The sequence below is a fragment of the Gorilla gorilla genome, chromosome 6 (assembly GCF_029281585.2).
Source record: "Gorilla gorilla gorilla isolate KB3781 chromosome 6, NHGRI_mGorGor1-v2.1_pri, whole genome shotgun sequence".
NCBI lineage: Eukaryota > Metazoa > Chordata > Mammalia > Primates > Hominidae > Gorilla > Gorilla gorilla.
The window spans coordinates 53,615,904-53,643,267 of record NC_073230.2 but is presented as its reverse complement, the minus strand read 5'-3'; the positions used below and the strand labels follow the sequence as shown (position 1 = coordinate 53,643,267).

The window sequence follows — 27,364 nt, the reverse complement described above, 5'->3', positions numbered from 1 at the left end:
GGGCTCATGCGGACCTCTCTCAGCGTGGGAGGGGCCGGTGTGAGGCAAGGGGTCACGCTGACCTCTCTCTGCGTGGGAGGGGCCGGTGTGAGCCAAGGGGTCAGCGTGGGAGGGGCCAGTGTGAGGCAAGGGGCTCACACCGACCTCTGTCAGGGTGGGAGGGGCCGGTGTGAGGCAAGGGGCTCACGCTGACCTCTCTCTGCCTCGGACGGTCCAGTGTGAGGCAAGGGGTCAGTGTGGGAGGAGCCAGTGTGAGGCAAGGGGCTCACACTGACCTCTGTAAGGGTGGGAGGGACCAGTGTGAGGCAAGGGGCTCATGCGGACCTCTCTCAGCGTGGGAGGGGCCGGTGTGAGGCAAGGGGTCATGCTGACCTCTCTCTGCATGGGAGGGGCCGGTGTGAGGCAAGGGGTCAGCGTGGGAGGGGCCAGTGTGAGGCAAGGGGCTCACGCCGACCTCTCTCAGTGTGGCAGGGGCCGGCGTGAGGCAAGGGCTCATGCCGACCTCTCTCAGCGTGGGAGGAGCCAGTGTGAGGCAGGTACTCCCGCCTCTGGGCAGGGTGCCAGAGGCATGAGTTGGGCATCAACAGGCCACCGTGAGGGAGAAACTGGGCCGCACGCGGGCTGCGGGGAGGCAGGCAGGGACTTGGCCCCAGGAGGCCGCCGTGGGGGCGAGAGCTGGGCCTGGAGAGGCCCCTGGGAGGCAAGAGCGGGGCCTGCAGAGGCTGTTCTATAGCCACAGCTAGGCCTGTACAGGCGACCGAGAGGCAGTAGGCGGGCGCGAAGAGCTTGGCTCGAGAAAGTTCGGGGCCTACAAAGCCAGCTGGGAGCTGGGCAGGAGTTGAGCCAAAAGAGCTTGCTTACTTGCTGGGAGGCAGGGCCGGGAGACGTCGACTTCAGGACGACTTGGGCCTGCAGAGGTCGCAGGGAGGCCCAAGCTGGGCGTGGAGGAGCCCACCGACCGGAGACCATTTGGGGCCTGGAGACACCATCGGAGGGCAGGAGCTGATCCTGGAGAGGCCACCGTGAGGCCTGACCTGGGCCTGGGGAGCTTGGCTTGAGGAAGCTGTGGGCCGACCAAGGCCGCCAGGAGATGGGCAGGCGCCGAGTCCAAAGAGGTTGTTGGCAGGCAGCAGTCGGGCCTGGAGACGCAGCCGGGAAGAAGAGCCGGGCCCGGAGAGGACGCCGGGAGGCTGCAAGTGGGTCTGGAGAGGCCGACTTGAGGAGGCCCGGCCTCTGCCTCCCGCATGGCGGCCTCTGCAGGCCCAGCTGTTCCTCCTGGCTGCATCTCTCGGCCCAGCTCCTGCCTCCCAGCAAGCAAGCTCTTTTGGCTCAGCTCCCGCCGGCATTTGTAGACCCCGAAGTTTCTGCAGCCAAGCTCTTCAGGCCCACATCCTGCCTCCCAGTGGCCTGTACAGTCCCAGCTCTGGCAGCAGAACAGCGTCTGCAGGCCCCGCTGTTGCCTCCCAGGGGCGTCTCCAGGCCCAGCTCTCGCCCCACCGCGGCCTCCCGGGGCCAAGTCCCTGCCTGCTCCCGGCAGCCTGCGTGCGGCCCTGCTCGTCCCTCACGGTGGCCTGTTGAAGCAGGGTCTCACGCTGACCTCTCTCAGCGTGGGAGGGGCCAGTGTGAGGCAAGGGCTCACGCTGACCTCTCTTGGCGTGGGAGGGGTCGGTGTGAGGCAAGGGGCTCACGCTGACCTCTCCTGGCATGGGAGGAGCCGGTGTGAGCTAAGGGGTCAGCATGGGAGGGGCCAGTGTGAGGCAAGGGGCTCACACCGACCTCTGTCAGCGTGGGAGGGGCCGGTGTGAGGCAAGGGGCTCACGCTGACCTCTCTCTGCCTGGGACGGTCCGGTGTGAGGCAAGGGGTCAGCGTGGGAGGGGCCAGTGTGAGGCAAGGGGCTCACACCGACCTCTGTAAGGGTGGGAGGGACCAGTGTGAGGCAAGGGGCTCATGCGGACCTCTCTCAGCGTGGGAGGGGCCGGTGTGAGGCAAGGGGTCATGCTGACCTCTCTCTAGGTGGGAGGGGCCGGTGTGAGCCAAGGGGTCAGCGTGGCAGGGGCCAGTGTGAGGCAAGGGGCTCACGCCGACCTCTCTCAGCGTGGGAGGAGCCAGTGTGAGGCAGGTACTCCCGCCTCTGGGCAGGGTGCCAGAGGCATGAGTTGGGCATCAACAGGCCACCGTGAGGGAGAAACTGGGCCGCACGCGGGCTGCGGGGAGGCAGGCAGGGACTTGGCCCCAGGAGGCCGCCGTGGGGGCGAGAGCTGGGCCTGGAGAGGCCCCTGGGAGGCAAGAGCGGGGCCTGCAGAGGCTGTTCTATAGCCACAGCTAGGCCTGTACAGGCGACCGAGAGGCAGTAGGCGGGCGCGAAGAGCTTGGCTCGAGAAAGTTCGGGGCCTACAAAGCCAGCTGGGAGCTGGGCAGGAGTTGAGCCAAAAGAGCTTGCTTACTTGCTGGGAGGCAGGGCCGGGAGACGTCGACTTCAGGACGACTTGGGCCTGCAGAGGTCGCAGGGAGGCCCAAGCTGGGCGTGGAGGAGCCCACCGACCGGAGACCATTTGGGGCCTGGAGACACCATCGGAGGGCAGGAGCTGATCCTGGAGAGGCCACCGTGAGGCCTGACCTGGGCCTGGGGAGCTTGGCTTGAGGAAGCTGTGGGCCGACCAAGGCCGCCAGGAGATGGGCAGGCGCTGAGTCCAAAGAGGTTGTTGGCAGGCAGCAGTCGGGCCTGGAGACGCAGCCGGGAGGAAGAGCCGGGCCCGGAGAGGACGCCGGGAGGCTGCAAGTGGGTCTGGAGAGGCCGACTTGAGGAGGCCCGGCCTCTGCCTCCCGCATGGCGGCCTCTGCAGGCCCAGCTGTTCCTCCTGGCTGCATCTCTCGGCCCAGCTCCTGCCTCCCAGCAAGCAAGCTCTTTTGGCTCAGCTCCCGCCGGCGTTTGTAGACCCCGAAGTTTCTGCAGCCAAGCTCTTCAGGCCCACATCCTGCCTCCCAGTGGCCTGTACAGTCCCAGCTCTGGCAGCAGAACAGCGTCTGCAGGCCCCGCTGTTGCCTCCCAGGGGCGTCTCCAGGCCCAGCTCTCGCCCCACCGCGGCCTCCCGGGGCCAAGTCCCTGCCTGCTCCTGGCAGCCTGCGTGCCGCCCTGCTCGTACCTCACGGTGGCCTGTTGAGGCAGGGTCTCACGCTGACCTCTCTCAGCGTGGGAGGGGCCAGTGTGAGGCAAGGGCTCACGCTGACCTCTCTCGGTGTGGAAGGGGCGGGTGTGAGGCAAGGGGCTCACGCTGACCTCTCTCTGCCTGGGACGGTCCGGTGTGAGGCAAGGGGTCAGCGTGGGAGGGGCCAGTGTGAGGCAAGGAAGTCACACCGACCTCTGTCAGGGTGGGAGGGACCAGTGTGAGGCAAGGGGCTCATGCGGACCTCTCTCAGCGTGGGAGAGGCCGGTGTGAGGCAAGGGGTCACGCTGACCTCTCTCTGCGTGGGAGGGGCCGGTGTGAGCCAAGGGGTCAGCGTGGGAGGGGCCAGTGTGAGGCAAGGGGCTCACGCCGACCTCTCTCAGCGTGGCAGGGGCCGGCGTGAGGCAAGGGCTCATGCCGACCTCTCTCAGCGTGGGAGGAGCCAGTGTGAGGCAGGTACTCCCGCCTCTGGGCAGGGTGCCAGAGGCATGAGTTGGGCATCAACAGGCCACCGTGAGGGAGGAACTGGGCCGCACGCGGGCTGCGGGGAGGCAGGCAGGGACTTGGCCCCAGGAGGCCGCCGTGGGGGCGAGAGCTGGGCCTGGAGAGGCCCCTGGGAGGCAAGAGCGGGGCCTGCAGAGGCTGTTCTGCAGCCAGAGCTGGGCCTGTACAGGCCACCGAGAGGCAGTAGGCGGGCGCGAAGAGCTTGGCTTCAGAAAGTTCGGGGCCTACAAAGGCGGCTGGGAGCTGGGCAGGAGTTGAGCCAAAAGAGCTTGCTTACTTGCTGGGAGGCAGGGCCGGGAGACGCCGACTTCAGGACGACTTGGGCCTGCAGAGGTCGCAGGGAGGCCCAAGCTGGGCGTGGAGGAGCCCACCGACCGGAGAACATTTGGGGCCTGGAGACATCATCGGAGGGCAGGAGCTGATCCTGGAGAGGCCACCGTGAGGCCTGACCTGGGACTGGGGAGCTTGGCTTGAGGAAGCTGTGGGCCGACCAAGGCCGCCAGGAGATGGGCAGGCGCTGAGTCCAAAGAGGTTGTTGGCAGGCAGCAGTCGGGCCTGGAGACGCAGCCGGGAGGAAGAGCCGGGCCTGGAGAGGACGCCGGGAGGCTGCAAGTGGGTCTGGAGAGGCCGACTTGAGGAGGCCCGGCCTCTGCCTCCCGCATGGCGGCCTCTGCAGGCCCAGCTGTTCCTCCTGGCTGCATCTCTCGGCCCAGCTCCTGCCTCCCAGCAAGCAAGCTCTTTTGGCTCAGCTCCCGCCAGCGTTTGTAGACCCCGAAGTTTCTGCAGCCAAGCTCTTCAGGCCCACATCCTGCCTCCCAGTGGCCTGTACAGTCCCAGCTCTGGCAGCAGAACAGCGTCTGCAGGCCCCGCTGTTGCCTCCCAGGGGCGTCTCCAGGCCCAGCTCTCGCCCCACCGCGGCCTCCCGGGGCCAAGTCCCTGCCTGCTCCCGGCAGCCTGCGTGCGGCCCTGCTCGTCCCTCACGGTGGCCTGTTGAAGCAGGGTCTCACGCTGACCTCTCTCAGCGTGGGAGGGGCCAGTGTGAGGCAAGGGCTCACGCTGACCTCTCTTGGCGTGGGAGGGGTCGGTGTGAGGCAAGGGGCTCACGCTGACCTCTCCTGGCATGGGAGGAGCCGGTGTGAGCTAAGGGGTCAGCATGGGAGGGGCCAGTGTGAGGCAAGGGGCTCACGCTGACCTCTCCTGGCATGGGAGGAGCCGGTGTGAGCTAAGGGGTCAGCATGGGAGGGGCCAGTGTGAGGCAAGGGGCTCACACCGACCTCTGTCAGCGTGGGAGGGGCCGGTGTGAGGCAAGGGGCTCACGCTGACCTCTCTCTGCCTGGGACGGTCCGGTGTGAGGCAAGGGGTCAGCGTGGCAGGGGCCAGTGTGAGGCAAGGGGCTCACACCGACCTCTGTAAGGGTGGGAGGGACCAGTGTGAGGCAAGGGGCTCATGCGGACCTCTCTCAGCGTGGGAGGGGCCGGTGTGAGGCAAGGGGTCATGCTGACCTCTCTCTGCGTGGGAGGGGCCGGTGTGAGCCAAGGGGTCAGCGTGGCAGGGGCCGGCGTGAGGCAAGAGCTCATGCTGACCTCTCTCAGCGTGGGAGGAGCCAGTGTGAGGCAGGTACTCCCGCCTCTGGGCAGGGTGCCAGAGGCATGAGTTGGGCATCAACAGGCCACCGTGAGGGAGGAACTGGGCCGCACGCGGGCTGCGGGGAGGCAGGCAGGGACTTGGCCCCAGGAGGCCGCCGTGGGGGCGAGAGCTGGGCCTGGAGAGGCCCCTGGGAGGCAAGAGCGGGGCCTGCAGAGGCTGTTCTATAGCCACAGCTAGGCCTGTACAGGCGACCGAGAGGCAGTAGGCGGGCGCGAAGAGCTTGGCTTCAGAAAGTTCGGGGCCTACAAAGCCAGCTGGGAGCTGGGCAGGAGTTGAGCCAAAAGAGCTTGCTTACTTGCTGGGAGGCAGGGCCGGGAGACGTCGACTTCAGGACGACTTGGGCCTGCAGAGGTCGCAGGGAGGCCCAAGCTGGGCGTGGAGGAGCCCACCGACCGGAGACCATTTGGGGCCTGGAGACACCATCGGAGGGCAGGAGCTGATCCTGGAGAGGCCACCGTGAGGCCTGACCTGGGCCTGGGGAGCTTGGCTTGAGGAAGCTGTGGGCCGACCAAGGCCGCCAGGAGATGGGCAGGCGCTGAGTCCAAAGAGGTTGTTGGCAGGCAGCAGTCGGGCCTGGAGACGCAGCCGGGAGGAAGAGCCGGGCCCGGAGAGGACGCCGGGAGGCTGCAAGTGGGTCTGGAGAGGCCGACTTGAGGAGGCCCGGCCTCTGCCTCCCGCATGGCGGCCTCTGCAGGCCCAGCTGTTCCTCCTGGCTGCATCTCTCGGCCCAGCTCCTGCCTCCCAGCAAGCAAGCTCTTTTGGCTCAGCTCCCGCCGGCGTTTGTAGACCCCGAAGTTTCTGCAGCCAAGCTCTTCAGGCCCACATCCTGCCTCCCAGTGGCCTGTACAGTCCCAGCTCTGGCAGCAGAACAGCGTCTGCAGGCCCCGCTGTTGCCTCCCAGGGGCGTCTCCAGGCCCAGCTCTCGCCCCACCGCGGCCTCCCGAGGCCAAGTCCCTGCCTGCTCCTGGCAGCCTGCGTGCGGCCCTGCTCGTCCCTCACGGTGGCCTGTTGAGGCAGGGTCTCACGCTGACCTCTCTCAGCGTGGGAGGGGCCAGTGTGAGGCAAGGGCTCACGCTGACCTCTCTCGGTGTGGAAGGGGCGGGTGTGAGGCAAGGGGCTCACGCTGACCTCTCTCTGCCTGGGACGGTCCGGTGTGAGGCAAGGGGTCAGCGTGGGAGGGGCCAGTGTGAGGCAAGGAGGTCACACTGACCTCTGTCAGGGTGGGAGGGGCCAGTGTGAGGCAAGGGGCTCAGGCGGACCTCTCTCAGCGTGGGAGGGGCCGGTGTGAGGCAAGGGGCTCACGCCGACCTCTCTCAGCGTGGGAGGAGCCAGTGTGAGGCAGGGACTCACGCCTCTGGGCAGGGTGCCAGAGGCATGAGTTGGGCATCAACAGGCCACCGTGAGGGAGGAACTGGGCCGCACGCGGGCTGCGGGGAGGCAGGCAGGGACTTGGCCCCGGGAAGCTGCCGTGGGGGCGAGAGCTGGGCCTGGAGAGGCCCCTGGGAGGCAAGAGCGGGGCCTGCAGAGGCTGTTCTGCAGCCAGAGCTGGGCCTGTACAGGCCACCGAGAGGCAGTAGGCGGGCGCGAAGAGCTTGGCTTCAGAAAGTTCGGGGCCTACAAAGGCGGCTGGGAGCTGGGCAGGAGTTGAGCCAAAAGAGCTTGCTTACTTGCTGGGAGGCAGGGCCGGGAGACGCCGACTTCAGGACGACTTGGGCCTGCAGAGGTTGCAGGGAGGCCCAAGCTGGGCGTGGAGGAGCCCACCGACCGGAGAACATTTGGGGCCTGGAGACATCATCGGAGGGCAGGAGCTGATCCTGGAGAGGCCACCGTGAGGCCTGACCTGGGCCTGGGGAGCTTGGCTTGAGGAAGCTGTGGGCCGACCAAGGCCGCCAGGAGATGGGCAGGCGCTGAGTCCAAAGAGGTTGTTGGCAGGCAGCAGTCGGGCCTGGAGACGCAGCCGGGAGGAAGAGCCGGGCCCGGAGAGGACGCCGGGAGGCTGCAAGTGGGTCTGGAGAGGCCGACTTGAGGAGGCCCGGCCTCTGCCTCCCGCATGGCGGCCTCTGCAGGCCCAGCTGTTCCTCCTGGCTGCATCTCTCGGACCAGCTCCTGCCTCCCAGCAAGCAAGCTCTTTTGGCTCAGCTCCCGCCAGCGTTTGTAGACCCCGAAGTTTCTGCAGCCAAGCTCTTCAGGCCCACATCCTGCCTCCCAGTGGCCTGTACAGTCCCAGCTCTGGCAGCAGAACAGCGTCTGCAGGCCCCGCTGTTGCCTCCCAGGGGCGTCTCCAGGCCCAGCTCTCGCCCCACCGCGGCCTCCCGGGGCCAAGTCCCTGCCTGCTCCCAGCAGCCTGCGTGCGGCCCTGCTCGTCCCTCACGGTGGCCTGTTGAAGCAGGGTCTCACGCTGACCTCTCTCAGCGTGGGAGGGGCCAATGTGAGGCAAGGGCTCACGCTGACCTCTCTTGGCGTGGGAGGGGTCGGTGTGAGGCAAGGGGCTCACGCTGACCTCTCCTGGCATGGGAGGAGCCGGTGTGAGCTAAGGGGTCAGCATGGGAGGGGCCAGTGTGAGGCAAGGGGCTCACACCGACCTCTGTCAGGGTGGGAGGGGCCGGTGTGAGGCAAGGGGCTCACGCTGACCTCTCTCTGCCTGGGACGGTCCGGTGTGAGGCAAGGGGTCAGCGTGGGAGGGGCCAGTGTGAGGCAAGGGGCTCACACCGACCTCTGTAAGGGTGGGAGGGACCAGTGTGAGGCAAGGGGCTCATGCGGACCTCTCTCAGCGTGGGAGGGGCCGGTGTGAGGCAAGGGGTCATGCTGACCTCTCTCTGCGTGGGAGGGGCCGGTGTGAGCCAAGGGGTCAGCGTGGCAGGGGCCGGCGTGAGGCAAGGGCTCATGCCGACCTCTCTCAGCGTGGGAGGAGCCAGTGTGAGGCAGGTACTCCCGCCTCTGGGCAGGGTGCCAGAGGCATGAGTTGGGCATCAACAGGCCACCGTGAGGGAGAAACTGGGCCGCACGCGGGCTGCGGGGAGGCAGGCAGGGACTTGGCCCCAGGAGGCCGCCGTGGGGGCGAGAGCTGGGCCTGGAGAGGCCCCTGGGAGGCAAGAGCGGGGCCTGCAGAGGCTGTTCTATAGCCACAGCTAGGCCTGTACAGGCGACCGAGAGGCAGTAGGCGGGCGCGAAGAGCTTGGCTCGAGAAAGTTCGGGGCCTACAAAGCCAGCTGGGAGCTGGGCAGGAGTTGAGCCAAAAGAGCTTGCTTACTTGCTGGGAGGCAGGGCCGGGAGACGTCGACTTCAGGACGACTTGGGCCTGCAGAGGTCGCAGGGAGGCCCAAGCTGGGCGTGGAGGAGCCCACCGACCGGAGACCATTTGGGGCCTGGAGACACCATCGGAGGGCAGGAGCTGATCCTGGAGAGGCCACCGTGAGGCCTGACCTGGGCCTGGGGAGCTTGGCTTGAGGAAGCTGTGGGCCGACCAAGGCCGCCAGGAGATGGGCAGGCGCTGAGTCCAAAGAGGTTGTTGGCAGGCAGCAGTCGGGCCTGGAGACGCAGCCGGGAAGAAGAGCCGGGCCTGGAGAGGACGCCGGGAGGCTGCAAGTGGGTCTGGAGAGGCCGACTTGAGGAGGCCCGGCCTCTGCCTCCCGCATGGCGGCCTCTGCAGGCCCAGCTGTTCCTCCTGGCTGCATCTCTCGGCCCAGCTCCTGCCTCCCAGCAAGCAAGCTCTTTTGGCTCAGCTCCCGCCGGCGTTTGTAGACCCCGAAGTTTCTGCAGCCAAGCTCTTCAGGCCCACATCCTGCCTCCCAGTGGCCTGTACAGTCCCAGCTCTGGCAGCAGAACAGCGTCTGCAGGCCCCGCTGTTGCCTCCCAGGGGCGTCTCCAGGCCCAGCTCTCGCCCCACCGCGGCCTCCCGGGGCCAAGTCCCTGCCTGCTCCTGGCAGCCTGCGTGCCGCCCTGCTCGTACCTCACGGTGGCCTGTTGAGGCAGGGTCTCACGCTGACCTCTCTCAGCGTGGGAGGGGCCAGTGTGAGGCAAGGGCTCACGCTGACCTCTCTCGGTGTGGAAGGGGCGGGTGTGAGGCAAGGGGCTCACGCTGACCTCTCTCTGCCTGGGACGGTCCGGTGTGAGGCAAGGGGTCAGCGTGGGAGGGGCCAGTGTGAGGCAAGGAAGTCACACCGACCTCTGTCAGGGTGGGAGGGACCAGTGTGAGGCAAGGGGCTCATGCGGACCTCTCTCAGCGTGGAAGAGGCCGGTGTGAGGCAAGGGGTCACGCTGACCTCTCTCTGCGTGGGAGGGGCCGGTGTGAGCCAAGGGGTCAGCGTGGGAGGGGCCAGTGTGAGGCAAGGGGCTCACGCCGACCTCTCTCAGCGTGGCAGGGGCCGGCGTGAGGCAAGGGCTCATGCCGACCTCTCTCAGCGTGGGAGGAGCCAGTGTGAGGCAGGTACTCCCGCCTCTGGGCAGGGTGCCAGAGGCATGAGTTGGGCATCAACAGGCCACCGTGAGGGAGGAACTGGGCCGCACGCGGGCTGCGGGGAGGCAGGCAGGGACTTGGCCCCAGGAGGCCGCCGTGGGGGCGAGAGCTGGGCCTGGAGAGGCCCCTGGGAGGCAAGAGCGGGGCCTGCAGAGGCTGTTCTGCAGCCAGAGCTGGGCCTGTACAGGCCACCGAGAGGCAGTAGGCGGGCGCGAAGAGCTTGGCTTCAGAAAGTTCGGGGCCTACAAAGGCGGCTGGGAGCTGGGCAGGAGTTGAGCCAAAAGAGCTTGCTTACTTGCTGGGAGGCAGGGCCGGGAGACGTCGACTTCAGGACGACTTGGGCCTGCAGAGGTCGCAGGGAGGCCCAAGCTGGGCGTGGAGGAGCCCACCGACCGGAGAACATTTGGGGCCTGGAGACATCATCGGAGGGCAGGAGCTGATCCTGGAGAGGCCACCGTGAGGCCTGACCTGGGCCTGGGGAGCTTGGCTTGAGGAAGCTGTGGGCCGACCAAGGCCGCCAGGAGATGGGCAGGCGCTGAGTCCAAAGAGGTTGTTGGCAGGCAGCAGTCGGGCCTGGAGACGCAGCCGGGAGGAAGAGCCGGGCCCGGAGAGGACGCCGGGAGGCTGCAAGTGGGTCTGGAGAGGCCGACTTGAGGAGGCCCGGCCTCTGCCTCCCGCATGGCGGCCTCTGCAGGCCCAGCTGTTCCTCCTGGCTGCATCTCTCGGCCCAGCTCCTGCCTCCCAGCAAGCAAGCTCTTTTGGCTCAGCTCCCGCCAGCGTTTGTAGACCCCGAAGTTTCTGCAGCCAAGCTCTTCAGGCCCACATCCTGCCTCCCAGTGGCCTGTACAGTCCCAGCTCTGGCAGCAGAACAGCGTCTGCAGGCCCCGCTGTTGCCTCCCAGGGGCGTCTCCAGGCCCAGCTCTCGCCCCACCGCGGCCTCCCGGGGCCAAGTCCCTGCCTGCTCCCAGCAGCCTGCGTGCGGCCCTGCTCGTCCCTCACGGTGGCCTGTTGAAGCAGGGTCTCACGCTGACCTCTCTCAGCGTGGGAGGGGCCAGTGTGAGGCAAGGGCTCACGCTGACCTCTCTTGGCGTGGGAGGGGTCGGTGTGAGGCAAGGGGCTCACGCTGACCTCTCCTGGCATGGGAGGAGCCGGTGTGAGCTAAGGGGTCAGCATGGGAGGGGCCAGTGTGAGGCAAGGGGCTCACACTGACCTCTGTCAGCGTGGGAGGGGCCGGTGTGAGGCAAGGGGCTCACGCTGACCTCTCTCTGCCTGGGACGGTCCGGTGTGAGGCAAGGGGTCAGCGTGGGAGGGGCCAGTGTGAGGCAAGGGGCTCACACCGACCTCTGTAAGGGTGGGAGGGACCAGTGTGAGGCAAGGGGCTCATGCGGACCTCTCTCAGCGTGGGAGGGGCCGGTGTGAGGCAAGGGGTCATGCTGACCTCTCTCTGCGTGGGAGGGGCCGGTGTGAGCCAAGGGGTCAGCGTGGGAGGGGCCAGTGTGAGGCAAGGGGCTCACGCCGACCTCTCTCAGCGTGGGAGGAGCCAGTGGGAGGCAGGTACTCCCGCCTCTGGGCAGGGTGCCAGAGGCATGAGTTGGGCATCAACAGGCCACCGTGAGGGAGAAACTGGGCCGCAAGCGGGCTGCGGGGAGGCAGGCAGGGACTTGGCCCCAGGAGGCCGCCGTGGGGGCGAGAGCTGGGCCTGGAGAGGCCCCTGGGAGGCAAGAGCGGGGCCTGCAGAGGCTGTTCTATAGCCACAGCTAGGCCTGTACAGGCGACCGAGAGGCAGTAGGCGGGCGCGAAGAGCTTGGCTCGAGAAAGTTCGGGGCCTACAAAGCCAGCTGGGAGCTGGGCAGGAGTTGAGCCAAAAGAGCTTGCTTACTTGCTGGGAGGCAGGGCCGGGAGACGTCGACTTCAGGACGACTTGGGCCTGCAGAGGTCGCAGGGAGGCCCAAGCTGGGCGTGGAGGAGCCCACCGACCGGAGACCATTTGGGGCCTGGAGACACCATCGGAGGGCAGGAGCTGATCCTGGAGAGGCCACCGTGAGGCCTGACCTGGGCCTGGGGAGCTTGGCTTGAGGAAGCTGTGGGCCGACCAAGGCCGCCAGGAGATGGGCAGGCGCTGAGTCCAAAGAGGTTGTTGGCAGGCAGCAGTCGGGCCTGGAGACGCAGCCGGGAGGAAGAGCCGGGCCCGGAGAGGACGCCGGGAGGCTGCAAGTGGGTCTGGAGAGGCCGACTTGAGGAGGCCCGGCCTCTGCCTCCCGCATGGCGGCCTCTGCAGGCCCAGCTGTTCCTCCTGGCTGCATCTCTCGGCCCAGCTCCTGCCTCCCAGCAAGCAAGCTCTTTTGGCTCAGCTCCCGCCGGCGTTTGTAGACCCCGAAGTTTCTGCAGCCAAGCTCTTCAGGCCCACATCCTGCCTCCCAGTGGCCTGTACAGTCCCAGCTCTGGCAGCAGAACAGCGTCTGCAGGCCCCGCTGTTGCCTCCCAGGGGCGTCTCCAGGCCCAGCTCTCGCCCCACCGCGGCCTCCCGGGGCCAAGTCCCTGCCTGCTCCTGGCAGCCTGCGTGCCGCCCTGCTCGTACCTCACGGTGGCCTGTTGAGGCAGGGTCTCACGCTGACCTCTCTCAGCGTGGGAGGGGCCAGTGTGAGGCAAGGGCTCACGCTGACCTCTCTCGGTGTGGAAGGGGCGGGTGTGAGGCAAGGGGCTCACGCTGACCTCTCTCTGCCTGGGACGGTCCGGTGTGAGGCAAGGGGTCAGCGTGGGAGGGGCCAGTGTGAGGCAAGGAAGTCACACCGACCTCTGTCAGGGTGGGAGGGACCAGTGTGAGGCAAGGGGCTCATGCGGACCTCTCTCAGCGTGGGAGAGGCCGGTGTGAGGCAAGGGGTCACGCTGACCTCTCTCTGCGTGGGAGGGGCCGGTGTGAGCCAAGGGGTCAGCGTGGGAGGGGCCAGTGTGAGGCAAGGGGCTCACGCCGACCTCTCTCAGCGTGGCAGGGGCCGGCGTGAGGCAAGGGCTCATGCCGACCTCTCTCAGCGTGGGAGGAGCCAGTGTGAGGCAGGTACTCCCGCCTCTGGGCAGGGTGCCAGAGGCATGAGTTGGGCATCAACAGGCCACCGTGAGGGAGGAACTGGGCCGCACGCGGGCTGCGGGGAGGCAGGCAGGGACTTGGCCCCAGGAGGCCGCCGTGGGGGCGAGAGCTGGGCCTGGAGAGGCCCCTGGGAGGCAAGAGCGGGGCCTGCAGAGGCTGTTCTATAGCCACAGCTAGGCCTGTACAGGCGACCGAGAGGCAGTAGGCGGGCGCGAAGAGCTTGGCTTCAGAAAGTTCGGGGCCTACAAAGGCGGCTGGGAGCTGGGCAGGAGTTGAGCCAAAAGAGCTTGCTTACTTGCTGGGAGGCAGGGCCGGGAGACGTCGACTTCAGGACGACTTGGGCCTGCAGAGGTCGCAGGGAGGCCCAAGCTGGGCGTGGAGGAGCCCACCGACCGGAGACCATTTGGGGCCTGGAGACACCATCGGAGGGCAGGAGCTGATCCTGGAGAGGCCACCGTGAGGCCTGACCTGGGACTGGGGAGCTTGGCTTGAGGAAGCTGTGGGCCGACCAAGGCCGCCAGGAGATGGGCAGGCGCCGAGTCCAAAGAGGTTGTTGGCAGGCAGCAGTCGGGCCTGGAGACGCAGCCGGGAGGAAGAGCCGGGCCCGGAGAGGACGCCGGGAGGCTGCAAGTGGGTCTGGAGAAGCCGACTTGAGGAGGTTCTGGGCCCGGAGAGGCCGCCGGTAGGGAAAAACTGGGCCTGGAAAGGCCGTTGTGAGGAATAAGCCCCATGGGCCTGAAGAGGCCACTGGCAGGAGGGAGCTGGGCCTGCCGAAGCGGCCGAGAAGCAGGAGCTTTGGACTCGGGAGGCTGCAGTTATGCAAGAGCCAGCTAGGCATCGAGAGTCCGCTGAGGCCGAGGCTGGGCCTGTGCAGGCCTTCGGGAGGCAGGAGGCCGGGAAGGCGGCCGGGAGGCATGAGCTGGGCTGGGCCGAAAGAGGCCACTTGGAGGCAGGAGCAGCTGCGCCTGGAGAGGCTGACTCAAGGAACTTTTGCACCCGGAGCGGCCGAGAGGCCGGAGCTGGGCCTGGGGAGGCCGACTTGAGGACGACTTGGGCCTGCAGAGGGCGCCGGCTGGCAGGAGCTGGCCCTGGACAGGCCGACTTGACGACAGTCTGGGCCTGCAGAGGCTGCCGGGAGGAGAGCTGGGCCTGGAGAGGCCGACTGGAGGAAGTCCAGAGCCTGGAGAGGATGCAAAGCAGCAAACGCTAGGCCTGGATAGGCTGCCCTGAGGCACGGGCTTGGCCTATAGAGGCCACTGGGAGGCAGGAGCTGGGCCCGCAGAGGCTCCCGAGAGTGGGTAGCATTGCCCCAGGAGGCCACGGTGAGAAAGAGGTGGGCCTGGAGAGCCCACTGTGAGGTAGAGGCCGGGCCTGTAGAGGCCGCCGACAGGCAGGGGCTGGGCCCGTTGAGGCCACGAGAGGCATGAGCTGAGCCTCAACAGGCCAGTGTGAGGCAGGAGCTGACACTTGGGCAGGTTGCAAGAGGCATGAGTTGGGCGAAAAGAGGCCACCGTGAGGGAGGAGCTGGGCCTGTACAAGTTGCCGAAAGGCAGGAGCAGCTTTGGACTGGAGAGGCAGCAGACAGGGAAGAGCTGGGCGTGGAGAGTCTGCTGTGAGGCAGAGGCTGGGCCTGTACATGCCCTCTGGAAGCAGGAGGCTGGGCCTGGAGAGGCCGACTTGAGGAAGTTTTGCTCCTCGAGAGGCCACTTAGAGACAAGAGCTGGGTGTGAAGAGGCTGACTTGAGGTCAATTTTGGCCTGCAGAAGCCACCGGTAGCTAGGAGTTGGCCCTGGAGAGGCTGACTTGAGGACAATTTTGGCCTGTAGAGGCCACTGGGAGGAAGAGCTTGGTCTGGAGAGGCCAACTGGAGTAAGTTCAGGGCTTGGAGAGGATGCACAAAAGGAAACGCTCAGTGTGGAAAGTGTGCTGTGAGGCATTAGCTTGGCCTACACAGCACTTGGAGGCAGGAGCTGGGCCTGCAGAGGGTGACTTCAGACGATTTTGGCCTGCAGAAGCCTTTGGGAGGAAGAACTTGGCCTGGACCGGCTGACTGGAGGAAGTTTTGGGACTGGAGTATGCGTCAAAAAGCAAAAGTTAGGGTAGGAAAGGCCACTTCGCGGCATGATCTTGGCCTACAAAGGCAATTGCGAGGCAGAAGCTGGGCCTGTAGAAGCTGCCAAAAGGCAGGAGCTTGGCCTTAGGAGGCTATGCTCAGGCAAGTGGTGGGCCTGGAGGGTCTACTCTGTGGTAAGAGTCTGGGCCTGTGTAGGCCGACATGAGGCAGGAGCTGAGTTAGGAGAGGCCAACTTTTGGAGAATTTGGGCCTGCAGAGCCTGCCAGGAGGCAAGAGCTGTGCCTGGAGAGTCCGTCTTTTAGCAAGAGCTGGGCCTAAAGAGACCATTGTGAGGCAGCAGCTGCCTGGGAGGCAGGCAGATTCGTGGCCTGGGGTGGCCACCGTGAGGCAAATGCTCAGTTTTCGGAGGATGCCATGAGGCAGGGAGAAACTTGGATTTCGGTGGCCGTAGTGAGGGAATAGTTTGATTGCTGAGGCTGCCGGGAGGCCGAAGGTGGGCCTGGAAAGCTTTAAGAACTCTGTGACCTACAGAGGCTGCCAAGCAGCTCAGCAGGAGTTGGGCCAAAGGAGGTTGTTGTGAGGCAGGAGACAGGCCTGTAGACGCACTGGGAGGATGAGCTCATCCTGGAGATGCCGAGTTAAGGACATTCTGGGCCTGGACAGGCTGCAAAAGGCAAAAGCTGTGCCTGGAAAAGTCGCCGTGGGGCACGAGCTTGGCCTAAAGAGGCCATTGCAAGGCAGGAGCTGGGCCCGTAGAGGCTGCCGAAAGGCAGGAGCTTCGCCTGAGGATGCCACAGTGAGACACCATCTGGGTCTGGAGGGTCCACTGTGAGGCAGAGGCTGGCCTGTAGAGTCCGACAGTAGACAGAAGTTGGGCAAAAGGCTGATTTGAGGAAGTTTTGGGCTTCAAGAGTCAGCCAGGAGGCAGGCACTAGGCCTGGAAATGGCCTGACAGTCATGAGTTGGGCCTAAATGGGCCACTGTGAGGGAGGAGCTGTGCCTGTTGAGGCTGCTGGCAGGCAGGCAGAAACTTGGCCTGGGGCAGCCGCCACGAGGCAAGAGCTGGGCCTGGAGAAGCCCCTGGGAGGCAAGAGCAGGGCCTGCAGAGGCTGTTCTCAAGTCAAAGCTGGGCCTGTTCATGCCACCGGGAAGCAGAAGGCGGGCCTGGAGAGTTTGACTTGAGGAAGTTTTGGGCCTACATTGGCCGCTGTGAGCTGGACAGGAACTGGGCCAAAAAAGGCTGTTGTGAGGCAGCAGTTGTGCCTGTAGACTCAGCCCAGAGGAAGAGCTGGGCCTGGAGAAGCCCCCATGAGGCAGACGTTGGGCCTGTAGACACTGACAGGAGGCAGGAGCTGGGCCTGGAGAGGTCAACTTGAGGAGATTTTGGGCCTTCATAGGCCACCAGAAGGCAGCAGTTGGGACTAGAGAGGCTGACTTGAGGAAGTTTTGGGCCTGGAGATGACGTCCTGGGACAGGAGCTGGGCCTGGAGAGGCCACCGTGAGGCAAGAGCTGGATGTAGAGAGGCCAGTGTGAGGCAAGACCTGGGCCTGTCTAGGCTGCTGGGAGACAGGCAGGAATCTGGCCAGGGAAGGTTGCCATGAGACAAAAGTTGGGCCTGGAAAGGCCCTTGTGAGGCATGAGCTTGGCCTAAAGAGGCCACTGGGTGGCAGGAGCTGGGTGTGTAGAAGCTGCTGAAAGGTTGGGAGCTTGGCTTGGGTGGTCCACAGTGAGGCAGATGCTGGGCCTGAAGAATCTGCTGTGAGGCAGATGTTGGGACTGTAGAGGCTGATGGGAGGCAGAGGCTGGGCCTGGAGAGGCTGCCAAGATGCAGGAGCTGGGCCTGGAGAGGCTGCCAAGAAGCATGAGCTGGGCCTGGTGAGGTCGACTTGAGAAAGTTCGGGGCCTGGAGAGAAGGCTGGGAGGCAGGAGCTGGGTCTAAAGAGGCCATTGTAACGGTGGAGCTGTGCCTGTGGAGGCTGTTGTGAGGCAGTAGGCTCATCTGCGGAGACTGCTGTGAGGTAGGGTATGGGCCTAAATAGGCCATTGTGAGTCATGAGCTTGGTCTGTGGAGGCTGACTGGAGAAAGTTCTGGGCCTGGAGAGGCTGCCGGGAGGTAGGAGCTGGGCCAAAAGATTTAAGCACATTACATTTATTAGGCACTTTATTTCCATTATTACACTGTAATATATAATAAAATAATTATAGAACTCATCATAATGTAGAATCAGTGGGCGTGTTAAGCTTGTTTTCCTGCAACTGGAAGGCCCACCTGAGCGTGATGGGAGAAAGTGACAGATCAATAGGTATTAGATTCTCATAAGGACAGCGCAACCTAGATCCCTCACATGCACGGTTCACAACAGGGTGCGTTCTCCTATGAGAATCTAATGCTGCTGCTGATCTGAGAAGGTGGAGCTCAGGCGGGAATGTGAGCAAAGGGGAGTGGCTGTAAATACAGACGAAGCTTCCCTCACTCCCTCACTCGACACCACTCACCTCCTGCTGTGTGGCTCCTTACGGCTCCATGGCTCAGGGGTTGGAGACCCCTGCTCAAGTGCATCCAAAACGACCCTTCCCACACCAGTCTTCACAGTGGTCAAGTGCAGCAACCACTTAGCTCCCAAGGCATGTGCCTCAGCTGGTATTTCGTCACAATCAACAGTAAGTGGTAGCTTGAGTCATTGTGAGGTCACTTCCTGGAAATCACCAGCATCCCATTTCCCACTGGCAAAGAGCTCAGCACTGCCCCCTGGGAAACCAAACCTATGCCCAAATCCCATCTGTGTGGGTTTATCTCCTGGGACCCTTCCTAACATATTAGTCAGAGTCCAATCAGGAAGCATAAACTGCTCAAAAGTTTAAAGTGGTAAAATTTAATACAGAGAATTATTCATTATAACAGGTGAACAGCATAATGAGATTGGCTAGCACAAAGTAAAGAGAACTCTAGAGAATATAGGACTAGCCCAGGCCAGGCATGGTGGCTCATGCCTGAAATTCCAGCGATTTGAGAAGCTAATGCAGGAGGATTGCTTAAGGCCAGGAGCTAGAGACCAGTCTGGACAACACAGTGAGACCCTGTCTCTATCCAAAAAAAGAAAAAAATTAGCTGGGAGTGGCGGTGCACACTTGTAGTCCCAGCTACTCGGAATGCTGAAGTTTGAGCCTGGGAGGTCAAGGCTGCAGTGAGGCATGATTATGCCACTACAGTCCAGCCTGGTGACAGAGCAAGACCCTGTCTCAAAGAACAAAACAACAACAACCATTTACAGACAGAAAAGAAATAGAGCTAATAAGCTAAGGGAAGATGTTGAAATGTGACAAGTAAAGTAATATGAGGTCTTTTATCTATTTAAAATAATCAATCAAAAAATGACTTACTAAATTATAATACCCTGTGCTGGCAAAGGTGCAGTGAAATGGGCACTTTCTTATACTATGAGGGGTGTTTAAATTGTGTATAAGCCTTCCAGGGTAAAGCTTGTCAATTTTTTAAAATAATAGACACAGGGTCTCACCATACTGCCATACTGCCTCCTCCAACTCTTGGCCTCAAGCAATCCTCCTGTCTTAGCCTCCCAAAGTGCTAAGATTATAGCTGGGAGGCACCCAAAACCTTGTCCATTTACATCAAGGGTAAGGAGAATATCCATTCACCATGACTCAGAGTAATCTTACTTCTGGGGAGACAATTCAATCTCAACAAAAGGTCATCTGTACAAACACAGTAAAAATCTGGGGAGTAACTGAAGACAGAGTTGGTAAGTGAAATAAGAAACAGTTATAAGAAATTAAACTATGGTATCAATAGGCACCCGGTAAAAGGTCAGTTGATGTTAGCTGCTACTTTTTTGTTGTTCTGAGACAGGGTCTCACTCTGTCACTGAGACTGGAGTGCAGAGGCCTGATCATGACTCACTGCAGTCTCAGCCTCCCTGGGCTCAAGTGATCCTCCCAGCTCAGCCTCCCAAGTAGCTGGGACTACAGGAACATGCCACCACACTAGGCTAATTCATGTATTTTTCTGTAGGGATGGTGACTCCCTTTGTTTCCAAGGCCTATCGCAAACTCTTGGCCTCAAGCCATCCTCCTGCCTCAGCCTCCCAAAGTGTTGCGATTACCAGTGTGACACCACACCTGGCCAGCTGCTACTTTTATCAATATTATTATTATTCCACTCAATTAAAAATTATTATTTTCAAGGCTATGCAACTGTATGTATCCTACAGCGTAATTATAAAAACATATACCGTCGTCCTTCAGTATACAGAATTAGTTCCAGCCCCCCATCTCTGCATATACCAAAATCCATGCTTACTCACGTTTCGCTGTCACCCCTCTGGAATCCACGTATAGGAAAATTCCAAATATTAGTTGGGCATAGTGGCAAACACCTATAGTCTCAGCCACGTGGGAGGTTAAAATGGGAGGATCGCTTCAGCCTGGAAGGTTGAGGCTGCAGTCAGCTGTGATAGCACTACTACACTCCAGCCTTGGACAAGAGAGGGAGACCCTGTCTCAGAAAAAAAAAAAAAAAACAGGTTAGAAATTGTAATGAGGTCTGTTGGGCAAAATTCCATATAAGCAAAGTATAAATTAATAAAGCAAATGGTGATAAATTAGTACGATTGACTTTCTGGAGTTTCTGACAATAAAAGTAAGGAAAATGCAAAACACAAGGACAGAGAGTAAAAAGAGAAATTAGGAAAGCATTCTACGTGTTTAATAGGAAGACACTGGCCATGTTCGTGCAGCGGCAGTATGTCATGATATGACATACCTTGGAGAGAAGTTAACAGATGAGGAAGTTGATAAAAATGATCAGAGAAGCAAAATACTGGTAGCGACACTCAAGTAAACCACGAAATTTCCATAACTTATGTCAGCAAAGTGGGAATATTGTACAGTGTGTGTTGAAGTTCCTATACAACATTGTTTATCTGCCTTTTGTTTGTTTGTAAGGAATGTATATACTAAAAGTTCATCTTGCTGTCAAAAGAATATGTGTGAATAAGTCATTTTAACTTATTCTTCTGTTTTTCTTTTATCTTCCTGCCATCATCCCACAGCCCTACTTTAGAAATTTTTTTTTTAGAAAATTGAACAAGTGCTCCTTGTGGTGGCACATACCTCGAGGATGGGAGGCAGGGGTGGAAGGGTCACTTGAGGCCATGAGTTTGACACCAGCCTGGCCAACAAAGTGAGACCCCATGTCTACAAAACAATTTAAAAATTAGCCAAGTATCATCATGTATACCTACAGTCCCAGCTACTCAGGAGGCTCAGGTAGGAGGATCCTTAGCCCAGGAGTTCAAGGCTGCAGTGAGCTGTGATAGCACTACTGTACTCAAGCCTGGGTGACAGAGTGAGACCCCATCTCCTAAAATAAAAAACAAAGAAAAAAAATAGTTCAAGTAGCAAGTTGTATGTGGCTTACTCTGAATATTTCTAAACTAGAAATTCTCAATCTTTTGGGGTCTAACATCCCTTTACATTTTTTAACTTTATTGAAGATCTCTAAGACTATTTCTTTCTGTAAATAATTATATTAAAACTAGAAAATAAGACAAAAATTTTTAAATATTATTCATCACATATTAAAGCCATTACATGTTGATATAATACAAGATTTTAAAAATATTTAATATTCATCACAGATTAATAATAAAACCATTACATGTTGATATAATACTTTTGTTTTTTTCTTTGAGACAAAGTCTTGTTCTTTTGCCCAGGCTGGAGTGAAGTGGCGCAATCTCAGCTCATTGCAACCTCCATCCCGCAGGTTCAAGCGATTCTCCTACCTCAGCCTCCCAAGTAGCTGGGATTACAGGCGCCCAATACCATGTCCGGCTAATTATTGTATTTTCTTAGTAGAGAAGGAGTTTTCTTAGTAGAGAAGGCTGGTCTTGAACTCTTGACCTCAGGTGATCCACCCGCCTGGGTCTCCCTAAGTGCTGGGATTACAGGTGTGAGCCACCGCGCCCACCCCGATTAATATATGTTTTAAAACACTGATTAGACAGGTAACAACACCGGGCAGGGGTCTCCTCATTCCCAGCGACACAAACCCCACTGCACGGCTGAGGGGTTGCAAGGGCTGCAGAGACAAAAGGCTCTGACTTGAGATTTCATTATTTTACTTGTATTTTTATTTGTATTGTGAGACAGGTCCTGCTCTGTCACCCAGACTGGAGTGCAGCTGTGTACTTACAGCTCACTGCAGCCTCGACCTCCTGGACTCAAGCCATCTTCCTGCCTCAGCTCCCCAGTAGCTGGTAGTACAGTTGAGTGCCCCCATGCCTGGTTATTTTTTTAATTTTTTTGTAGAGTGAGGGGTCTTGCTATGTTGCCAAAGCTGGCCTCAAACTCCTGACCTCAAGAGATCTGCCCACTTCAGCCTCCTGAGTAGTTGAAACTACAAGTACACATCACCATGCCTAGCGACATTTATTTAATTTTGAAAAATATTTTTGTAAAGAGCAGATCTTGCTGTGTTGTCCAGGCTGGTCTTGAACACCTGCCCTTAAAAGATACTCCCACCTCTGCTTACCAAACAGCTGGGACTACAGGCATGAGCCACTGCAATGAGCCTGAAGAGATTTCTTTAATCTAGCATCCCATACTTGGTAGGATTGGGAAAGGCAGTAGTGTTTTTTAAAATTACTTAATAATTTCAGTAACAATCAAACTAAACCTTGACCCCTGCCTTCTCTCACACCCCATATCCAGTCTGTCAGGAAATCCTGTTGACTGTCTTCGACATGTACTAAAGATCGTCACCCAGCAACTCTCTGGCCTCCTCCCCTACTTCTCCCCTCTGACCATCTCTCAACACCACCACGACCCTGGTCAGGACCACCATCATCTCCCACCTGGATGTTGCCAAAGCTTGGCCCCCATGCTTCTACCCACATCTTCCCACAGTCTTTCTCAACTCAGCAGCCAGAGAATGCTTTTAAATCGGGAGACAGATCATGTCGCCTCTCTGCTCAGAACCTTCCCGCAGTTCCCATCTGAGTCAGAGTAAAAGCCAAAGCCCCAGGAATAACCTCCCAGGGCTTATGTGATCTGTAATGATCCCCACCCAGCAACTCCCTGGCCCCCTCCCCTAACTCTCTCCCTCTCTCCGTCTGCTCCATGGGCCTCCTTCCAGAGCCTCAGACACACCTCAGACACTTTATTCTATTGTTTCTGCCTACAATCCTCTTCCCTCAGCACCTTGGCCAGCTCCTTCCCCTCCTTCAAGTCTTTACTCAATTTTCACTTAGGAGGCCACCCCTGACCATTCTATTTAACATTGCCATCTGTCCCCATGCCCACCATGCTCATTTCTTCCTTTACTTTCTTCTTTCTTTTTTTCAAGATCTCACTGTCACCAAGGCTGGCGTGCAGTGGTGCAATCACAGCTCACTGCAACCTCAAATTTCCAGGCTCAAGTGATCCTCCCACCTCAGTCTCCTGAGTAGCTGGGACTCCAGGTTCATGCCATCATGCCTGGCTAAATTTTTTAGTATTTTATTTTATTTTATTTTATTTTATTTTGAGACAGAGTTTCACTCTTCTTGCCCAGGCTGTAGTGTAATGGTGCAATCCCAGCTCACTGCAACCTCCACCTCCCAGATTCAAGTGATTCTCCTGCCTCAGCCTTCCAAGTAGCTGGGATTACAGCTGTGTGCCACCACGCCCAGCTAATTTTTCTATTTTTAGTAGAGCCGGGGTTTTGCAATGTTGGCCAGGCTGGTCTCGAACTCCTGACCTCAGGTAATCTGCCCACTTCGGCCTCCCAAAGTGCTGGAATTACAGGCGTGAGCCACCATGCCTGGCCAATTTTTTCATTTTTTGTAGAGACAAGGTCTTACTATGTTGCCCAGACTGGTCTTGAACTCCTGGCCTCAAGTGATCCTCCTGCCTAAATTCCTAAAGTGCTGGGATTACCGGCATGAGCCATCATGCCTGGCTTCATGTTCATTTCTTCTTGCTGCTGCAACATAGTTTGCAGTTTCCTACATTTAGTGGCTTAAAACACCACAAATCTACCATCTTACAGTTCTAGGGGCCAGAAACCCAAACTAAGTCTATTAAGGCTAAAGTCAAGGTGTCAGCAGGGCTGCATTCCTTCTAGAGACTCTAAAGTGTTCCCTTGGCTTTTCTAGCTTCTAGAAGCCACCCCCATTCCTTGGATCATGGCCCCTGACTCCATCTTCAAAGCCAGAAGTGAAGCATCTTCAAATCTCCCTCTCTTACCTCTGCTTTCATCACCACATCTCCTGCTCCAATTCTGAATCTCCTACTCTCTTTCTTTTATAAAGACCCTTGTAATTGCTGGGCATGGTGGCTACCACCCAGAATCCCAACACTTTGGGAGGTCAAGGCAGGAGGAACACTTGAGGCCCGAAGTTTGAAACTAGCATAACAACATAGTGAGACCCCCGCCTCTAGAAAAAAACAAAAATAAATATTAGCCCAACATGGGGGTATGCGCCTGTAGTCCCAGCTACTTGAGAGGCTGAGGTGAGACAATCGATTTAGCCCAGGAGTTTGAAATCAGCCTGGACGACATAACTAAATCTCATCTCTACAAGGATGAGGTGGGAGAATCACTTGAGCCCAGGAATTTGTGGCCAGCTTGGGCAACAAAAGAAGACCCCATCTGGCCAACATGGTGAAACTCCGACTCTACAAAAATGAGCTGGGCATGGGTTACATGCATGTGTAGTCCTAGCTACTTGGGAGGTTGAGATGGGAGGATCGCTTGATCTCAGAAGGCCAAAGCTATAGTGAGCTATGATCACATCACTGCACTCCAGCCTGGATGACACAGGTAGATTCTGTCTCAAAAAAAAAGAAAAGAAATATATATTTCATCTCTGTCCCTGGTTCCTGGCACAGAGCTTCTAAAGCTCTTACAAAGACCTCAGTGATAGATGTGACAGGAACATCTTTTGTTTTAATATTTGGTCTTGGTCCCAGGTTTCTAACACAAGAGCCTCTAGGAATTTTGGGATCTCCAGCATGGTAAGAATGCATTTGGGGATGTTGTTGAGATGACTGGGTGACTGTAAGCTCCTAGATTTCTTCAGGAGGAGGGCTGATTGCCAATGGAAGCAACCACATGATTAGACGCTTGGAACTTTCAGCCTCATGCACTGAACTCCAGGAGGAAGAGGGGCTGGAGACTGCCTTAATCACCAACGGCCAAAGATTTTATCAATCATGCTTGCATAATAAAGCCTTCATAAACACCCTGAACAGGGTTTGCGGAGCTTCCGGGGTTGCTGAACACAGGAGATGCTGGGAGGGTGGCATGTTCAACAGAGGGCATGGGAGCTCTGTGCCCCTCCTAACTTACCTTGCCCTGGGCATCTTTCTTTTTTTTTGAGATAGGGTCTGGCTCTTTTGTCCAAGCTAGAGTGGAGTGGCACAATCTCAGCTCATTGTAACCTAAGCCTCCCCAGTCCCCAGCTCAAGGTGTCCTCTCACCTCAGCATCCCTAGCAGTTGGAACTCTAGGTGCACACCACCACACCCAGTTATTATTATTTTTTTGTTTTTTGTAGAGACAGGTTTTCACCATGTTGCCCAGGCTGGTCTCAAACTCCTCAGTTTAAGCGATGTTCCCACCTTGGCCTCCCAAAGTTTTGAGATTACAGGCGTGAGCCACTGCATCCAGCATGTACGTCTTTCATTGGCTGTTTCTGAAATGTATACTTTGCGATGAACCAGCAATAGGAGATGAACTGGCCAGATGCGGTGGCTGACATCTGTAATCCTAGCACTTTAAGAGGCAGAGGTGGGAGGATCACTTGAGACCAGGAATTTGTGGCCAGCCTGGTCAACACAACAAGACCCCATCTATACAAAAAATAAATTAGCCAGATGTGGTGGTGCAGGCATGTAGTCTCAGCTACTAGGGAGGATGAGGTGGGAGAACCACTGGAGCCCAGGCAGTCAAGGCTGCAGTGAGCTATGACTGCACCACTGCACACCAGCCTGGGCAAAAAAATAAGACCCTCTCTCTCAGAGAAAAAGAAAATAAACTGTTTTTCTGAGTTCTGTGAACTGTTCTAGCAAATAATTAAACCCAAGAATAGAATTATGGGAACCCCCGATTTGTAACAGGTTGGTCAAAAGTACAGGTGACAACCTAGGACTTGCCATTGGCATCTGAAGTGAGGATGGTCTCGTGGGACTGAGCCCCTAACTTGTGGGGTCTGTGCTAACTCCAGGCAGTGTCAGAATAAAATCATGGGATACCCAGTTAATATCCAGAGCACTGGAGAATTTGGTGTAGAAACTCCATACATACATTCAGTCGGAAGAGTGTGAGTAGAGACAAACATGGGCTTTTCTGTCACCTGTCTACCTGCTTAACTGCATAGGAGAGGCAATAAGTGGTGCTCATGAACAAAGCAAACATTAAAGTCAGACTAGACCCAACATTTGACTCAGTCTTAATATCCAGGTGAGCTTGGGCAAATCATTCATTATTCCTAAGGCTTCATCACTCCATTCATAAAATGGGGATAACTGTGGCACCTACCTGTGATTCTGTGAGAATTAATGAAATATTATGCTTGGGGTTATTGTGATTATTCTATTCCAAACTATTTGACAAGGACAGTGATGGAGGATGACATCAAAAAATCAGAAACTGCAATGAGGTCTCTCAGGCAAAATTCCATACAAGCAAATTACTGTCTCTACAAAGCATTCCTGCCACACCTAATTCACCATTCCCTGAACAAAATATGCCATCTTCATTGTTCAGGTCTGTACAGTGCTTGTTTCCCTTCCCGGGCAGTTTGCGCTATCCCATCCCAGCCCATTCCCCATCCCTCCACCTCCCCCTTCCCTCCCCACTCTCATACAACTCTTCCTCATCTTTCAGGACTTGGCTTCAATGTTACCTTAACTGGAAGCTTCTCTCACTCTCCAGAAGAGCTTCCCATTGCACTTGATGCATGCACTATTATTTGATCATTTTTAACTTACAGTCCAAATCTTTTTGTACCTGAATAACATGTTGCCCAGTCAGTCTCTCTTCTTGGATTCAGAAGTCTTTCATGGTAGATCCAGCTGGAAGTGACAAAAAGACATCTTTTGACATAAAGGGATGACACAGACAGACATAAGTTCTTAAGCGTCTTAAATGTTATGTGAAAATTAAACAGAATTCAAAGACTTGTGGGGAACACTTAGGAGGGAAAGTTACTGGGAATGTCATAAAGGGTTAATTTGTATTTTATTTTATTTTTTGAGACAGTTTCATTCTGTCACCTAGGCTGGAGTGCAGTGGTGCAATCAGGCTCACTGCAGCCTTGACCACCTAGGCTCAAGTAATCTCACTTAATTTTTATTTGGTTTAAGAAAGTCTTGGTTGAGGGTGGTGGCTTATGCCTGTAATCTCAGCACTTTGGGAGGCTGAGAGAGGTATATTACTTGAGGCCAGGAGTTTGAGATCAGCCTGCGCAATATATTAAGACCCTGCCTCTACCCAAAAACAGAGTGAATGTGTGGAAGACAATTTTTCCACAGATTGGGAGTGAGGGAATAATTTCAGGATGATTCAAGTGCATTACATATATTGTGCACTTTATTTCTATTATTACTACATAGTAATATATAATGAAATGATTCTACAACGCACTATAATGTAGACTCAGTGGGATCTCTGAGCTTGTTTTCCTGCAACTAGACTGTCCATCTGGGGTGATGGGAGACAGTAACAGAATATCAGGCATTAGATTCTCATAAGGAATACACAACCTAGATCCCTCGCATGCATACTTCACAACAGAGTTTGTGCTCCTATGAGAATCTAATGCTGCTGCTGATCTGACAGGACATGGAGCTCAGGTGGTCATGCAAGTGATGGGAGGGGCTAGAAATACAGATGAAGTTTCCCTTCACTTGCCTGCTGCTCACCTCCAGCTCTGTGGCCCTGTGGTTGGAGACCGCTGCTCAAGTGCATTCGAAAGGATCCATCCCATGCCATTCTTCAGAGTCATCTTTACTGCTGCAGTGGTCAACTTGTAGCACCCCTAAGCTCGCAGGACATATGCTTCAACTGGCATTTCACAATCAACACTATGTGGTAGCTTGAGTCATTGTGAGGTCACTTCCTGGAAATCACCAGCATCCCATACCCCATTAGCAAGGAGCTCAGCACTGCTCCTTGGATAACCAAACCTATTCCCAAATCCCATCTGTGTGCGTCTATCTCCTGGTACCCTTCCTAGCATCAATTCTGTATTTGTAGGAGTCCAATCAGGAGACATAAACCACTCAACAGTTTAAACCAGAATGAGCAAGGTGGCTCACACCTGTAATCCCAGCACTCTGGGAGGCCAAGATGGGTGGACTGCTTTGAGCTCAGGAGTTTGAGAACAGTCTGGGAAACATGGCGAAACCTCATCTCTACAAAAAACAC

General features: G+C 57.8%; 4 protein-coding genes and 3 pseudogenes across 8 annotated transcripts in view; all 7 read right to left on the bottom strand.

The window, feature by feature from the left end:
• Positions 1-265: 265 nt before the first annotated feature.
• LOC129523878 (putative uncharacterized protein FLJ46235) lies at positions 266-1,327 on the bottom strand (annotated as a pseudogene).
• Positions 1,328-1,784: 457 nt separating this feature from the next.
• LOC134758922 (nascent polypeptide-associated complex subunit alpha, muscle-specific form-like) lies at positions 1,785-2,913 on the bottom strand (the record flags this gene model as incomplete). Its single annotated transcript, XM_063708536.1, has 1 exon — positions 1,785-2,913. A coding segment is annotated over one exon (822 nt), but the record flags the coding sequence as incomplete, so codon positions are not given.
• Positions 2,914-3,365: 452 nt separating this feature from the next.
• On the bottom strand, positions 3,366-4,054 carry LOC134758921 (putative uncharacterized protein FLJ46235; annotated as a pseudogene).
• A 6,936-nt stretch (positions 4,055-10,990) lies between these two features.
• Positions 10,991-12,119, bottom strand: LOC129523876 (nascent polypeptide-associated complex subunit alpha, muscle-specific form-like; the record flags this gene model as incomplete). Its single annotated transcript, XM_055347837.2, has 1 exon — positions 10,991-12,119. A coding segment is annotated over one exon (822 nt), but the record flags the coding sequence as incomplete, so codon positions are not given.
• A 562-nt stretch (positions 12,120-12,681) lies between these two features.
• On the bottom strand, positions 12,682-14,495 carry LOC134758920 (uncharacterized; annotated as a pseudogene).
• Positions 12,682-16,326, bottom strand: LOC115930148 (putative uncharacterized protein FLJ92257). Its single transcript, XM_031013233.3, has one exon. It carries the CDS (start codon positions 16,324-16,326, stop codon positions 15,838-15,840), a length of 489 nt encoding a protein of 162 aa, XP_030869093.2. The 3' UTR covers positions 12,682-15,837.
• Positions 16,327-16,352: 26 nt separating this feature from the next.
• The window catches only part of LOC109025131 (putative uncharacterized protein FLJ46235), a 36,734-nt gene continuing 25,722 nt past the window's right edge, over positions 16,353-27,364 (bottom strand). Inside the window, exons 10-14 of one of the 5 annotated variants that reach the window (XM_055347814.1) lie at positions 26,860-27,056; positions 25,946-26,010; positions 20,190-20,312; positions 19,251-19,445; positions 16,353-17,052 (exon numbers count right to left, since the gene is read on the bottom strand). In XM_055347814.1, coding sequence (XP_055203789.1) covers positions 16,353-16,976 — 624 coding nt within the window. In that variant the 5' untranslated portion in view covers positions 16,977-17,052; positions 19,251-19,445; positions 20,190-20,312; positions 25,946-26,010; positions 26,860-27,056. The remainder of the gene's footprint in view (positions 17,053-19,250; positions 19,446-20,189; positions 20,313-25,945; positions 26,011-26,859; positions 27,057-27,364) is intronic. The other 4 variants (XM_055347812.1, XM_055347815.1, XM_055347818.1 and 1 more) reach the window with 4 other exon arrangements.

Excerpts from the sequence above, each read along its gene's own strand:
- LOC115930148 (XM_031013233.3), bottom strand. The coding sequence starts at position 16,326 with ATGAAGGCCCAAAATCTCCTCAAGTTGACCTCTCCAGGCCCAGCTCCT.